Below are 17,491 nucleotides of genomic sequence, written 5' to 3'. Positions count from 1 at the left end.
GTGAACACTGACGTCTAAAAACTTCAGAAAAACAACCTTCAAGGAATCTATCGCCTTGATAGATGTTGGTAGGACTCTGGGGTACATTATGGGCCCTCGAGACCGATGCCCTCATCTTCATGGGGTACTCCTTATGTCATAAAAGAAAGAAAAAAGGGTCTGTTGCCCTTGAGATACTTAGCGGCTTTTAGATTCTCTTGGCGGAGGTCTCTTGGCCATTGCTTGGGTCTCATTGGGATGGAACCTTAATCTTTATCACCTTCTACACACACATCAAAAAAAAAAAAAACAAAGAGTTCCAATCACCTTTGCTCATATTTAGGAGTAGGTTTGCCACTTAGGAATAACTTAAATACTTGTAGGACATTGAGACTGCGGTCATAACCTATGGTGTGCAAGCACACTTGCCTTTGCATAGCACTATCTACCACTTAGTCTCACTTTGACTAGTCTTTACCCACCTATTTTAGTACTCTTTAAAACTTTAATCAGCCTTGCACTTGTATGCTCACGTGTGAAATTATCATTGCTGTTTTTCTTTTCTTTTCTTTTCTTTTCTTTTTCTCAATAAAAAGCTTTACTTGTATCCATTGTTTTTTGCAGCTCGTGCTCCTACCGCGCTCGAGGATGTGCGCAAAATAGGAAGGGGGGGATGTTGCATGACGAATGAAGATCAATGCAAGGATGTAACAAAAAAAGACACTTAGGGCTCTTGTAAAGAGTTCCAAGTTGTAGATGAATGTGGGAGTGGGCTTGACAATAATCCCACATGGGAACTTTTGGGAGTTTTAGAGTTTTTGTATAAAAAGTGGCCCATTTGAGAGCTAGGGAGGACTCTTTGGTCATTTGGTTGAGAGGCTCATAGAGAGAGCTTGCTCCATAGCTCCTTCTCATGTGCTCTCCCAAGGCTCTCCATCTCCATTCTTGCTTCAATCTTGTACTCTCTATTCTCTACGTATTCAATGATTTGAGGTTGCGGTCTACACACTTGCTAATCTAGATTTCTCAATGATGTTTTGATGCTAAAATCTGATTTGTGAATTGTAGAGTGCATGAGATGAAGCTTGTGCATGAAATGATATGTAGTTGAGGCTTGTGTGATAGCTCTTTGCATGTTAGATTCTTTGCATAAGTTGCATTTTTGTGCTTAAGTGTAGCCTGATCTTGATGCGTTGATTATGTTAGATTGATTGCTTGATTGTTGAAGAAGGATTGAGTAGGACTAGAAGTCATTAGTGTGTGGTTAACTAATCTTCTCCCATTCGGGATAGCCTCTATGCAGCGCTAACCGGGTTGCATTCACGGATTGACAAAGTGTGTGGGTTGGAGTGTAGCCTCCGCTATGCTATGATGTCCCAAACAACTAGCTGCATATCTTTGTCATTGATGGTGACTCTCTTGGCATGGACTGTTGCATACACTGTGTCACCACACATGTCCACCAAAAAAGCTTCAGTAGCCTCTTGAAGAGCTTCCAAAGCTACTGTCGTCCATCATGTGGGAGCCTCACTATTGCCGACCTGATGATGCCATCGAGATATCCGGCTCTCGTTCAAATCATCCATGATCTCCCTAACGAGGCAATGAAAAGGTCTCCTCGTCGGGATCAGAAGGTCTGTCTTCTTTTGATACTTTGTTATTTCTCGAAGAGTGACGGTGCCAAGTCTCCACCGACGTTTGCAATGTGTGGGCAGTGCTGGGGGCCTGACCTTCATGAGATCAACCCTCCTGGCAGTCTGCTTGGTGCGAGCCATTTTATTGAAGAAGATTAAACAAGAATAGAATGAAAATGAAAGACTCTAAACTTAAATTTATAACTTCAAAAATTGAAAATATAACTTATATTTATATTTTCATAGAATGAAAATAAATAACTCTTAAATTTTTTAGTAATTTTTATTATATTTAGTAATTTCCTTATTTATAAGAGCCCCTCTGATGCAACATCTCACTAATTCCCTAGGGTTTCTAGAACTTCGTTCCACGTTTAAAGTCATCTAATTTTTAGAGTAATTTTTATTATTATTTTTTAGTAAAGATAATTTTTTAAAATTTTCTAAATTCATTGAAATTTTATACACTTATAGTCTTTCATGCATACATGTTGTGTGAAAACACCTAAATCCATATGAGGCCTGTGAACAAAACAATAATGCTTTCGATAAACTTGAAAAACTATACGAGAGAAAAAGATAATAACACCCAAGATATTGTGAAAGAAACATCAAATTATACTTGTATTAAAAACACTTCTCATAGATTACAAGTACATTGAAACACATGTTCACAATGCATCATATGATTTACTCAAATCATATTATCCATGTTTAAACTGAAGACATCACCATTATTACAAATCCTTTGTACAAGTCTCAAATCCTTGTCCATGAGAGTGACGCGCTTTGCATGAATAGCTGCCAATTGACCATCATGCATGAGGTCCACCGAATATGCCTCAGTTGCTTCTTGAAGAGCTAGTGACACACTTTGCATGAATAGTTGCCACAACTGATCATCATGCATGAGGTCCACTGAATATGCCTTAGCTGCTTCTTGAAGAGCTAGCACAATGCTTGGGCTGACCATCACTGCACATTGTTGACTGTAGAACTAAGTCTTGCATAGAACTTGCATAGAACCTACGAGACATTCGCTAGAGATCTTGCAATATCTCTCTCACTAGTCTTGCAAATGGCACCCTCGGTATGATTAAGTTTGTACTTTTCTGATACTTCCTTATTTCTCAAAGAGCAGTAGTGCCTGGTCTCCATCTATGCTTCTTATGACATGGTAGATGTGGATGCATTGTACCTGTACTAGTGCCTCCTGGATTATTAGATTGAGTGCGCTCACTATCAGTCTCCGTTGGTATATTGACCTAGGGCTATGTTGGGCGAGTCTTAGTAGGGTTCCTCTTAGCACTTTTCTTGGTGCGTGCCATGCCTTGAAAGCTAGAAGACTATAAAATGTAAATGTCTCACCACTTATAAGCACTTATAAGTAATAGTTTAGTCAACTTTAAAAATAACACAACTGTTCACACACAAGTATGCATATACTCTCACACATAAAATCATTTAATATTATGGTTATAGTTAGCAAGATTATGGGTGATATATCACATTGGTTTACAAGCTCTATGTGAAAGCCATTTTGTTTTAGTAGAGTAATACTTGCAACAACAAAAAATTATAGAGTTTCAACTTGCATTTGCTCATTTGAAACACTTGACTCTCGGGTTTTCCACTTGCTTTCCTCTCTCCCTTTTACATGTTTCTTGGGCATCAGAAGGTGGCTGCATTTTATAAGAAAAACACACATATTCATAAACCAATTTGTCTATGATCCTTACTAGTGCATGCAAAGTTCAAACGAGTACTATTGTCAAGGGGATGTCAAGAATAGGATCCCACTTTGGATCTACTCGTACCATTTGGCCCCCACAACAAATAAATTGATCACATGTAGGACACCCTTCTCTGCCTGTTTCTTCCCATTCTTACCTTTGTTTCTAGACCGCATACAATATATGCAAGGAAACTCTGCATTCGTTGCATTTGACACACCAAACATGCACTGCAAAGTTTTGAGATCTCCAGCAAGGTGCCATTCCAATTGATACTCACCATAACCTTCCATGTGCAAACTTTCAGCACCATCGTTGATTTTGACATTACACTATATTAGGTATCTCTGTCAAGTTAAAGAAAATCTTCAAAATCTCATGATCTTCCTTTGGTACTTCAAATGTAGCAAGCCACCAAAATTCATTCTCAGATTGTGCACTAAAGTAATCAGGATGACTAGGCAATATGTTAGGATCCAGTGCTCTATTCATGAGAGTTAAACTAACACGTTCTAACTTCTGACCTTTGATAACCTCACTTTCATCAAGCTTCAAAACAAATTTTAGCTTGCGTCCACATTCTACAACAAATATAATGTAAAATTTTACCATTAGAGATTGTAACTTGCATACATCTAATACAAAATTGTTATTTGTGTGCAAGACAAACGGCACTTCCTTTGACCCATACTTGCATACATGTCTGTGACATAAGTGCATTGGCTCACCAATTAATTACTATTTAATATTGTCGTGCTTGCACCACATGAAATGGTTTAGGAAGAGGCAATACCCTTTTTTTTGCAACAATTTTTTAAACCTTGTATCTAAATGTTTGTATATCATTCCATAAGATTGAGAACGTATTCCTACCTTATCGCATATTCCCTACATAACATTTGATGTGAAGGAATCACTTACCTCTTGTAAGCATTGTATGATAACTTCATCACCAACAACTAACTTAAACTTTGGGCATTGAAGCGTGGACTTCACCATACCTTTAGTGAGTACCTTTTCAATTCCTTGATTCACTTCATTTCCTAGATTGCTAAACATCTTTTGCATGTTATCACGTTGTGCATAGATTCTTTGCCTGTATTGTCCACCTATCTTTGCCAACATGTGCATAGGTTTATATGACCTTTGGCGTTCACATACCTCCCTTGTCATTGTGGGCCCATAAGTGACAGTCTTCTCTAGTGTTGTCTTCATCTTCTTATTGCTAGCTTGTAAATCATTAACCTGGTTAATCAAACTGGCATTTTGCATTACCATGTCATGCATAGCATCTTGTAAAACATTGTCCTCTTCTTGTTTTGCCATAATGATCTATTAAGTTTCATGATCTGTTGTGTGGTAAAAACATGGGCTTAGGTTGCAACTCTCCAAGTATAACCCTGTAACCCTGCATTACCCTCACAAACATACTTAGCAAATGATGTTAGTCCTGAGAATTAGGGAGATTGTTGTGTAATAGGATTAGGTGGATATATAGACCCATCAACCCAAAGATCTATATGTTTTTTCCCTGCTATTCAGTGTAATTGCATCACCGATGGATTCATCATTGAAACCTCAATTCTGTTGTACAATGGGGCATACTCTTCATCTAGCTGGAAGTGTATACTTCTGTTCTTATAAATTCTTACTTCGCAGCATGTCAGTATCACCAACTCTTAGGGCCGCCTACTGTATTATATAGGAAACAATGCTTCCTTTAAAATCTCAGCTGGCACATCTTATCATCACGATACTGGTAGATATTGTAAGAAGGCATTATAAAAGGATGAACCCGCAGCCTTACAAGATTGGCTGCTGTCAATTGTATCATTTTTGTTTTGGATTGATATAAGCAAGATCATCCCCTTTTCTCTCTCTCTCTCTCTCTCTCTCTCTCTCTCTCTCTCTCTCTCTCTCTCTCTCTCTCTCTCTCGTGTATATTCATCTTCTTTCTACTTTTTTGTATATTTTAGTTCTGCTGCATACGTTATAGTTATCTACTGACATATCATGTTTCATCAGTGCTTTATCAAGCGGATAGCCTGGTAGTGTTCAGTAATCTATGTGCTCTTTTTATTGCATTAGTTCTGCAATTGTTTGGTGTATGCTGCATGCATAACCCAATGAATCTCAATAGGTTGTTGTGGGAATAAGCAGTCATATTTTCCTACCAACATACATTATGAGATACTGACTAGGCAAGGCTTTAGTTAGTAAGTTTTGGGTGCCCAAGTGTAAATAAGGGCCAATTGTATGTCAGGCAATTTCTCATAATGGAAAGACACAGTCCCCTCTGTGCTATGAGAGGTCTTGTCTTGTCTTGTGTATGAGAGAGAGACAAAGATTGTACTCTAGTGCATGTGCCTCTTCTTGCTTGTGTGTGGGAGAGTGAGAAGACAATTGCCTTGCATTGTGTTGTGAGTGACTCCGCGGCGGTGGATAGAGTAGTGGTGGAGATTCGAGGATTGGAGCTTCTATAAGTGAGCTTGCAGAGCCTCAAGGGATGTGAGCTTTGAACAGTGGTAATAAGTACCCTACGATGGTTGTTATCTATTGCTTGTTTTATTGGTGAATGTGTGGAGTTATCTTGGGAGGTGCAATAGGCCATGAAATTTTTGGCGCTACTGCCGAGGAAACTACCATTGTTTCTTCCATCTTCTTAGAGCTCTAGGTCCCACTATGCAAGATTCATTGTTGCCTTTACATTTTGGAAGTTCATTTTGAAGTACTATGTGGATAAGGTTTGTGTGGAAGTGAAGGAATTATATTAGTTGTGAAAATTTGTATGTGTTGAAGTATGTGTGAGTACTTGGTAATGCTTCAAGGAAAGCTACACTTCCTCTTTCTTTTGATTTTGTTGCTTTCGTCACCAATTTTGCTATCATGAGTTAACAGTTTGGTGATATTCCTTTTTCTCTTCTTTCAAAAAATAGGGAGCCATTGGTTGTGTTTATTACTTGCATTACATTCCTTTTGCTAGGCACAACCATTTTGGATTCATTGCGTAGGGAAATCACACTCTAAATCCCTCAAAAATCACCTTGTTAGCTCGACTGACAAACACGTGAAAGCGCAGGAAAGAATTTCACAATGTGAAATGGAATTACATTTCATAATATGAAATGGAATTACATTTCACAATATGAAATCGTACCTGCCTTAGCGTCTCAAATCTTAGGATTGCCTTACTAAAGTTAGTGCATCTTATCTTGACACGACTGACACAAAAAACTTGAAAAATCTTATCTCGTGAAAAGGGTGCATTTCACGACGTGAAACACATTCACATCTCATGCCATTTCATGACGTGAAACGGGTCAAGTTCACGGATTGAAGGATTGTTAGATCAAGGGAAACAGAGAGCCCGGGGGATTCACTATTAGAAAACTTATGATAGATATCACGTGAGTGTACAAGAGGGGGGGTTGAAATGAGGAATGAGATTATAAGGTATGGGTAAGGCCGTGTATTTAGGTGAATACTAAATCTAAAATTTAAGTTAGGGTGAGGGGGCCTTGAGGGAGGGGGGAATGGGGAAGGGTATAACAACATTCAAGATATGTTATATGTTCACTCAATAAGGATCAAAGTGATATACTTTAATCTAAGGAGAGGGGGTGTGTAAATGCTAGAGAAAAAACATAGATATAACGAAGGGGGGTGACAGTCATTTTTTAAGGTATCCTTATAAGCTTAAATAGGGGGGTTTTATCATCTTAGGAGCATCATATATAGGGTGTTGTGAGGTTCATGCATGCACGCAAGTGACATTTCCTTTTATTGTGAGTGAATCCCCCGAGAGAGAGAGAGAGAGAGAGAGAGAGAGAGAGAGAGAGAGAGAGAGAGAGTCATAACTGCACTATAGTAATCTCCTTGACCTAGATTAATGCAATTCTAGCCTGAAAGTTCAAGGCGTGAAAACACAATCGGTTCATGATGTGAAATACATCTCACAACATGAGACACACTTCATGGCATGAAACCCATTTCACAAAATGTAAAATGTCAACTTAACAGATAATTGAGCATAACAGTTGGAGTAGTGAGTTGGCCTATTGAACTATATTCTCATGCACTTGAGGTTAGGAAAACTTATTGGAGATGACCCTACCCTTAACAACACTGCATCTAACTACCCAGGATCTTCCTACCATAAAAGTGTTGGTTTAGGTCACTTGGCAAGCACTCAATTGAGTGTTGCATCTTGGAGAAATCTGACCACCATTGCAAAAGCTAGTAGCGAAGAATCCATGGAAGCAGGACTAAGGTTCTCCGAACTTGGAGAGGAAGGGAAACCCGCTCCTCTTGTAAAATCTAGTGGAATATTTAATATAGTTAGGGGATTCTTTGGTCTCCAACCCGATGCAAAAGATGAATCTCAATCTGGGGAAGCAAATGAAAGCGATTGTGTTGAAGAAGTCATCTGTGTGCGTGGAGTGAGAGGAGTTGGTGCATCTTCAGTCCACACATTTGTAGCTTTACTAGAATACTCCAAGATAGAAGGGTCTAAAAATTTAATGCTAGAGATTTTAAATGACATATGCTCTGATACCATGTTGGATTTTAAGGTGGGAATACAAGTGAGGCATACATGATAAAAAGGATATGATTGCATTGTTACAAATGAGCTTGTACATAGTGCTTATATAGTCATGTGAGATACATCATAGGAGACTAGAGTCATTGCTTAGGTGACATCATTGATGAGGTAGCATAATCACAAGTGGCTAGCAAGGAGGTGTTTCTAATCCATTTTGTCCTATGTGGTATAGATTAGGGGAAATGATTGGATTATTTTTCACACTCCCCTTAAGCCAAACATTTCACTCAATACATGGGCTTATACCTAGTAATCCCCCTTGATACAAAATGAGATAGAGTCACCCATTAATGACATTGGGTGTGTGCAGTCTTCTCCATAATACAATCAAGGTCATGTAGGATAAAAGAAAAGGTTTTAGAACCCAAAAAGAAAGAGTTAACTAAAAAGTATAGGATACATGATCAGAATTGGGACCAACTATATGAGTTACGAAATTACTTTCTTTAGCAGTGGCAAGATTGGCTTTTTCTTTACTCTTCTTGTTTTTGTCTTTAAAATAACATTTTTGTGGTGGATGGTTGGTTTTACCACAATGCACACAAGGGTTATTAATAAAACAATCCTTTGTGAGATGGTTGGTTCTTCCACAACAAGTAACACACTTCTTACAACATATGCTCCTTCTGAAGTGAGATTATTGTTGAATTTTAGCTTCTTCTCCTCCTCCTATAGTGAATTGATTGCACTATCCAAGGAAGGAATTGGTTCCTTCTCTTTGAGCACAGTGACAATTTTGTTATATTTGATAGGCATTTCTTTAAGCAAGATGGCTATAGCATCCACATTACAAAGGGTATTTTACATACACAAGTTGGGTGATAATGCTTTTCAACTTGTTTTTAAAAGATGCATTAGATTCATTATACTCTTTAGGAAGCCCATATAATTGCATTTTTAGACTTATTTTAGGGTGCTTTGCCAGTGCTCCAAATATTTTCTCTAGAGTATCCCAATCTTTAAGGATGCAATGTCACAATCATCAATGTAATGAATATAGTTATCATCTAGTGCAGTGATAAAGTTGCCTAGGGCTTGCTCATCACGTGCTTGATTTGCGCCTATGACAGCTCTAGTGGACACACCGTCTTCCCCTTCTATTGGTTTAACTAATGCCCAAATATTTTTCTTCATGAGATGTCCCTTGACCTGGGTCTGCCAAGTGTGAAAACCTTGGCCATTGAATTTGTCGAGGGAATTTGCATTGGTAGCCATGATTAGGGTAGATGCCATTTAAGGGTGGTCTTCCTACACTGAGATAAGAGGCTCAGGGCAGTGTCTATAAACCCTTTACAAGATATGGCATACACATGCACATATACATCATCTAAATAGAAAATTAGCATGATTAAATGAATAATATTTTAATTAGCTTATTAATGAACATAATTAAGTATTATACCTTAGTGAAGCTTAGAGGGGTGATACATGTGCATGCAAAGAGGCTTGGTTCTCCTTGCCTTGTACACCAATTATCGAGCCCTTTTAGGGCATGAAACTACACACAGTAGCATGCGTTGAAGAAAAGAGATTAAAGAAGAGAAGTTTGAGGATTGGAGAGAAGCAACCAAGTGGCGGGTGACTCGAACAACAGTGGAGAGGTTAGGATTTGCAGTGGAATGCGTAGGGGTAAGGGATTTGTGTACAGAGAACAACAAGAGAACCCGCAGGATGGCGCTTGCGAGTGAGCACAAGCATAGCAAGTGGAAATGGCTAAGGATGGGGTTTAGGGATGAGCATGTATCATTGGGATTAAAAATTTGAGATGAAGTAGAGCACACAAAAACAGCTGAACACGGCAATCTAGTGAGCATATGAAAGTGGTTGTGTTGAAGAAGTCATTTGTGTGCATGGAGCGAGAGGAGCTGGCCTATCTCAGTCCACAAGTTTGCAACTTTGCTAGAAGACTCCAAGATGGAAGGGTCTAAAAATTTAATGCTAGATATTTTTAAATGACCTATGTTGTGATATTATGCTGGCTTTTACGGTGGGAATACAAGTGAGACATTCATGATAAAAAGGATATGATTGCATTATTACAAATGATCTTGTACATAGTGCTTATATAGCCATGTGAGGTACATCATAGGAGACTAGAGTCATTGCTTAGGTGACATCATTGATGAGGTAGTATAATCACAAGTGGTTAGCAAGGAGGTGATTCTAATCGAATTTATCCTATGTGATATAGCTTCGGGAAAATGATTGGATTATTTTTAACACCCCCCTTAAGCTAAACATTTCACTCAATACATGGGCTTATTACAAATGATCTTGTACATAGTGCTTATATAGCCATGTGAGGTACATCATAGGAGACTAGAGTCATTGCTTAGGTGACATCATTGATGAGGTAGTATAATCACAAGTGGTTAGCAAGGAGGTGATTCTAATCAAATTTATCCTATGTGTGATATAGCTTCGGGAAAATGATTGGATTATTTTTAACACCCCCCTTAAGCTAAACATTTCACTCAATACATGGGCTTATACCTATTAATCCCCCTTGATACAAGAATGAGATAGAGTCCCCCATTAATGACATTGGGTGTGTGTACTCTTCTCCATAATATAATCAAGGTCATGTAGGATAAAAGACAAGGTTTTAGAACCCAAAAAGAAAGAGTGAACTAGAAAGAATAGGATTCATCTCATCAGCATCGGGACCAACTATATGAGTTACAAAATTACTTTCTTCAGGAGTGATAAGATTGGCTTTTTCTTTACTCTTCTTGTTTTTGTCTTTAAAATAACATTTTTGTGGTGGATGGTTGGTTTTACCACAATGCACACAAGGGTTATTAACAAAGCAATCCTTTGTGAGATGGTTGGTTCTTCCACAAGTAGCACACTCCTTTTTGTGGTTGTTGGTATTAGCATATGCTCCTTCCGAAGTGAGATTATTGTTGAAGTTCAGCTTCTTCTCCTCCTCTTGCAATGAATTGATTGCACTCTCCAAGGAAGTAATTGGTTCCTTCTCTTTGAGCACAATGACAATGTTGTTGCACTCTCCAAGGAAGTAATTGGTTCCTTCTCTTTGAGCACAATGACAATGTTGTTGTATTCAATAGGAATTGCTTTAAGCAAGATGGCTATAGCATCCACATCAAGCACAAGGGGTTTCCATATAATTGCATTTTTAGACTTATTTTGGAGTGATTTTCCCGTTCTCCAAAGGTTTTCTCTAGAGTGTCCCAAGATTTAGGGATGCAGTGTCATAATCATCAATGTAATGAATATAATTATCATCTAGTGTAGTGATAATGATGCCTAGGGCTTGTTTATCTCGTGCTTGATTTGTGGCTATGACAGCTCTAGTGGACACACCATCTTCCCCTTCTATTGGTTTAACTAATGCCCAAAGATTTTTCTACATGAGATGCCCCTTGACCTTTTTCTCTACACCAAGCATGAAAACCTTGGCCATTGAATTTGTCTGGGGGGACTTTGCATTGGTAGCCACCATGATTAGGGTAGATATCATTTAAGGGTGGTCTTACCATGGAGATAAGATGCTCAAAGCAGTGTCTAAGCCCTTTACAAGATATGGCGCTAAAGCTTCATACACATGCACATATACATCATCTAAATCGACAATTAGCATGATGAAATGAATAATAATTTAATTAGCTTATTTATGATAATAATGAACATAAGTAAGTATTATAATTTAGTGAAGCTTAGAGGCCTTATACAAGTGCCTACAAAGAGGCTTGGTTCTCCATGCCTTGTACACCAATTGCCGAGTCCTTTTAACACTTCTAGCATAGTGAGGGGCCTATCAATGGAAGTTAATAGTGAGTGATCATTTCTTATCCGTAGGCTTCTTACTGGTTTCTCCAATCTCTAAGTCAACAACACGAATCAGCATTGTGTAGCTAGATCCTCTTCCATTTGTTGACTATTGGGCACTTCCATTCTCCCACTAGAACCTCCTTTAAAGAGCTTCCCCTTTTTGGTGCTGACCTTCCTTTCCCCAAACTAAAACATTCTTTTCTTGCCCTTCTTGGTGATGGTGGCTGGATTTAGGATCTTTTTGGATAGCTTAGTGATTTTAGGTTTCCTAGGGGTGTGGTCCTTTGTGTCTTCCACATTTTCTCCTACTTGTGCTCTTCCTTTGAATACGGCCTCTACATATGGCCCGATCTTGTTTTTGGTATTCGGTCTCACGAGCTTATCAATCTCTCTTTAAGGTTATGGTATAGAACTTCCACCCATGCCATTGAAAGGATGCAAGGAGTAAGAGAGCTTGATGTCTCTTCCTCCTTGCATCCTTTGTGTGAGTGTGTGTTCTTGCAAGATCTTGAGCTCTTACAAAGCACACACACTCACACAAACCCTAGAAGAGAACACACAAGATGAGAACCTGAAAATTTGTTGTTCTTCTTCTTCACAACAAAAAGGTTCTACCAACAAGATAAGGTAAATACAACATAGGTACTAAATTACTATGTACATGCGGTCCATAAATTGAACACGCTAAGTGATTGAGCTAAAAAAATTTGTTCTTCTTCTTCTTCACAACAAAAAGGTTGTACCAACAAGATAAGGGAAATACGACATAAGTACTAAAGTACTATATATATGAGGTCCATAAATTGAACACACTAAGTGAGTGAGCTGGCAAGATAAGTATGCCATTACTCAGTAGTGGCCCTAGTAGCTGTGGTGTAGTCCAGCTATAGAATCAGTGGCAAAGATCTGTCATGTTAGCATCCGACCAAACACGCTAGTGATGTAAGTGGTGGAAATAGTCACCTAGGCATATCATAAGTTTCAGCTCATGTTGAGCTTGGCATCTCAACACTCCCCCTCAATCTCAACTCCATCTCTAGGACTCCAAGCATAGTCTGGAATCTGCAAAGCTTTTTGTGCCCAATGCTTTCATGAAGATGTCAGTTGCTTTCTCCTCTGTGCTAACATACATGAGATCAATGTCTCTTGCTAAGACCCTCTCTGATGATGAAACGATAGCGGACCTCTATGTGGTCCGTTCATGAAAAATTGGGTTCCTTGCCAACTGTATATTGCTAAGGTTGTCACAATTGATGACAACCTGTCTGCCAATTTGCAGCCCCAAATCACCAAGTAGCTTATGCAACTAAGCTACCTCACATGCTGCCATTGGCACCCCTACACTTTGCCTCCGTACTCTCAAGACAACAAGGCAACTGTTGGCTGCTTCTTGCTGTTCCATGTCATAGAACCACTCCCAAAGGAGGACCGTAAATCCACTAGTAGATCTCCTATCTGCGATACTACTAGTCCAATCTACATCGGTGTATCCAAACACTTGCAACTTTGTACTAGCCTCATAAAAGAGACCGTAGTCTACTATAGACTTCACATAGCACAATGTGTGCCTCAAACTATCCAAGTGTGGATTTGGAGGAACCTACATAAACTAACTCTCCAATCCAACTCTATAGTTCAAATTTGGCATGTGATCATCATGTAAATCAAGCTATCCACCACTGTCTTCATGTACATAGTGGGGTTCTCCATAATCTCACTTGCAACTGCACTCAACTTGCCATTTGATTCTAATGGCATGGAAATTGGTTTACAACTAGCCATACCAAATTTGGATATCATTGACCAATGCATACTGCCTCTGTGTGTGACAACCGTATTGCCTCATATTCCCTTGGCCATCCTGATAACCTCAATGCCAAGAAAGTATCTTAGCTCACCCAAATTCTTCATGTCAAATCTCTTCTTAAGGAGACATTTCACACTCTCAACTTCCTCTACACTCTCACCCCCAATAATCAAGTCATCCACATAGATTGTGATGAGCACAAGGCCCCTATCACTCTTCCGCACATAGAGTGAATAATCAGCATCTGCCACATGCAAGCCAATGGTGATAAGATATTGTGCTATCTTATCATGTCATGCTCTCGGTGTCTGTTTGAAGCCATATAAGGCTTCACGCAACTTGCATACAAAATCAGGGTGACCTGCATCTTCATAACTTGGTGGCTGATCTATATACACTTGTTCTTGCAAATCACCATGCAAGAACACATTCTTAACAACCATTTGTTGTAAAACCGATCCTTTTGATGTAACAATAATAGCCCTCACGGTTTCCATCTTGGCAAAATGAGACTGAACGTCTCCTCATAATCAATGCCATAAGTTTGAGCATAACCTTTGGCAACCAATCTTGATTTATATCTGCTAATACTTCCATTTGAGTTCTCAAGTCTCATTTGGATCCAATGTAGCCATTTCTTCATTCATGACTTTCTCCCAATCTAAATTCCCAATTGATTCTTCAAAACATGTGGGTTCAACATCTTGCACAACTTTGCCATATATGCATAATGATGAGTGACATAACCAATTATATTTCAATAGGTTTTCTGGATCTCCATGACCTACGTTGTCCATGATCACTACCTAACATTTTTGCAGTTTCTCTTGACTTTCTTACACCAGGTGTTCTAATAGCTAGAATCCCAATTTCATCATCAAGGCTCTACTCCGAGCCACTAGACTCTCCATCAACAAAAGAATGCCCTCTAGAAATGGCAGGCACACCAAGAGGCTCACCAACCTTCTCTTTGCCTTTTTGCGATGTACCAACTGCATTTTGAAGACTTGTTTTCGATGCAGCCTGCCACTCCATGGTCTATCAACATACCCGACAGCAGAGGAATCTCTGGGTCCACTCAATGTCTGTGATTGCTGACTTGCATTTAGTGCAAGTCACATTTTGAGTTACACCAACTCCAATGACATCTTTCTCAGCTATGCATTTCATCAAACACAACATCTCTGCTTACCCTCAGCTCACAAGTAGGGTTATAGGATCTATATCCCTTTTGCTCAAGGGAATATTCCAATAAACACACATTTTTTAACATTTGGATCTAGCTTCGTACGTAACTTATCTGGCACATTAGTGCAACACGACGGTGTGACAATGCTCATGTCAGAAGGCAAATGGTAAGCTATGCATGATGGCGGCCTCAAAGGTTACTAGCTTGGCCATCAAAAAGATCCCCATGACATGTTGAGGTGAGTGGAGGTGACTGGTTCCCTCTTTGCTATCTCTTAGCCTTAACAGTGGCATAGGCTAACTCAACAGAGTAAGTGTAATGTTGCGAACTCCTTAAAAGGCAAAATAGTCAAGTACACACATACATATACAAGAGATATACACATACACATACACCATGCATGCACAAGCACACACATGCATGTTCACATGCACATACACATGCACATGTGCGTGCATGCACAAATACTCTCTCTCTCTCTCTCTCTCTCTCTCTCTCTCTCTCTCTCTCTCTCTCTCACACACACACACACACACACATAGAGGTTTAATTTCCATAAAAGATTGCAATAATACTTTTTAGAAAAAAACTTTGTTTACTTGGAAAGGAAAAATTTGACCTCTAAACAATTTGCTAATGGTATTGCTCATGTTGGTTATTATAGAACTACTTTTAAATGTATGGTACTTTTACATATATGATAATTTTAAATGTATGGTACTTTTCAATATATATGGCACTTTTAAATGTATGGTAGCTATTACCATGAAATAATGTTCTAGGACGAAATCTATTGGTGGTTAATTTTTTTATAATTTAACAAATTATATCACTTCACATTTTCAAAAATCATCTTATTTTATGTTGATCATACAATATGAAAAAAAACTCAAACATGTAATAAATAAGCTCATTAATAAATAAAACTTTACTTAATACATATGGCATTATATTGAATGAGCATGAACCTCGGACATCATATACCACCCATTGGGATCATGACTCCTCAATTCATTACTTTCTACACGTGGAAGTCTCATTATTTTTGTTGGAGACCCAAGGCTTTAAGGCCATCACAACTACTAAAAAAATGACATTTATCAATATTTATATGATGATTCAAAGTAAGGATGGCCCGGGAGGGAGAGCAGGGAGGGGCTATAACACCTAAGGTTTTCAGGCCACCATCATCAAGACTACTAAAAAAATAACAATGACCAAAATTCCTATGATGCTTCAAAGTGAGGGCGGCTCGGGAGAGCTGGGTTGTGATGGGGGGTTGGCGTCGTGTGGGGGGGGATATAACAACCAAGGTTTTAAGGCCACAAGGACTACTAAAAAGATAAGGAGTACTAAGAAAATACATTGATGACTAAAATTCCGATGACACTTCAAAGTAAAGGCATCCCTAGGAGGTAACATGTGTTACAACAATAAAACAGTGAAATGAGTAGTCATCATTACAATTGTTCTCATAGAGCCACTGGCAAGAAAATAATATGGGCTATTTTTAGTCCAATTACTATTTGTAAGGTCCTCCAAAGAGTCTTGGGATATTATACAAGAAATATTTGTTGCAAAAAAAATTTAAGATTGCCCAAAATAACTAATTTTGATTGTGTTAAGAAGACAAAATCTCCAAAACTATACTACATGTTAGTACATAAGATAGAAATATAAAAATATCTTCCCAAGGTTTCTATACTCTCTATACCTTAAAACAATGTATTTGCCATTTATCTATTTTTATACCATGATAATAGGCTCTTATTTTTCACCCTAGCCACTAGTATAACCATTGATAATGGATTCTTAATTTTATACCATTGATAATGGGCTCTTATTTTTCACCCTATCCACTAGTATAACTTTGTAATGGAATAAAAGTCCCCATCATTGTGAATACCCTCTTTCAATAGGTGCATCTTGTACTCATAATGTGAAGACATTCAAAAAAATGAGTGATGATTAAAGGTGTAACAAGGTCTAGAATCTTATGACACACTTGTTTGAGCAAGAGGTACTCCACTTGTTTACCATGATGAATGAGAATATTGCATAATTAGGGTCCCATGTGTGATTTATTTAGATTTTTCTTGATTTAAAGAATAAATGGAAGTAATCAAAGTAAACTAGTCAAGTATCTTTTTATCACATAATAATGTTCAAAAAAGTGACAATAAGGTCTGTAATGTACTAGCACATGTTTAAACAAGAAGTACTCAACTTTGCAAACTTGAACAAGGATATTCCAAAGAACACCTAGGGGTCCCATGTGTTATTTCTTTGGCTTTATCTGTCTTTGAAGAAAAAAATCAATAAGTATCTTTCTATCCCCTTTTAATACCAACCACATCATCAAGATAATAAAATGAAAAAAGGTAGCCAAGTTGCATGCTCCTTTGCATATCAATCCTTACAAGTTTCTTGAAGTGTAAGGAACTTTTTTTCTAATCAAGAAAAAAAAATTCATAGTTCGAAGTGCTTTAAAAAAAACGCTTTTATAAGATACCTTTAAAAAAATGTAACAACATAATCATATCAAGCTCTTGATTATAATAACAACCACATGTTACACATAAAGGGTTGTTAAGATGATAAAATATCAAGTGATAATGAAAATATATAGAAGCGGAATTTGATGGAACACCTTTTCTTCTCTCATCCACTATACATGTTATCTACCACATGCGTAGCATAATTCCTTCATCTTAATGGAATTTTTTTAAGTAGAATTTTCTATAAGAATGT

General features: G+C 38.1%; 1 protein-coding gene across 1 annotated transcript; it reads right to left on the bottom strand.

Annotated features, from left to right (window-relative positions):
* Window positions 1-1,340: 1,340 nt before the first annotated feature.
* On the bottom strand, window positions 1,341-1,754 carry LOC147639329 (histone H3.3a-like). The gene is made up of 2 exons (XM_086793912.1): window positions 1,511-1,754; window positions 1,341-1,420 (listed from the first exon to the last, which is right to left on the bottom strand). The coding sequence occupies exons 1-2, from the start codon at window positions 1,752-1,754 to the stop codon at window positions 1,341-1,343; spliced, it is 324 nt and encodes a 107-aa protein (XP_086650038.1).
* Window positions 1,755-17,491: the final 15,737 nt, after the last annotated feature.

Source organism: Cibotium barometz, chromosome 4 (assembly GCF_041138505.1).
Source record: "Cibotium barometz isolate CiBa-2024 chromosome 4, ASM4113850v1, whole genome shotgun sequence".
Classification (NCBI taxonomy): Eukaryota; Viridiplantae; Streptophyta; class Polypodiopsida; order Cyatheales; family Cibotiaceae; genus Cibotium; species Cibotium barometz.
This window is presented reverse-complemented; position numbering and strand designations above follow the sequence as displayed.

Bases quoted from the DNA above. Each gene is read 5' to 3' on its own strand.
- LOC147639329 (XM_086793912.1), bottom strand. From the start codon at position 1,754: ATGGCTCGCACCAAGCAGACTGCCAGGAGGGTTGATCTCATGAAGGTC. The intron at 1,421-1,510 runs GTGAGGCTCCCA...GTGGTGACACAG, and splicing joins GCATCATCAGGTCGGCAATA to TGTATGCAACAGTCCATGCC.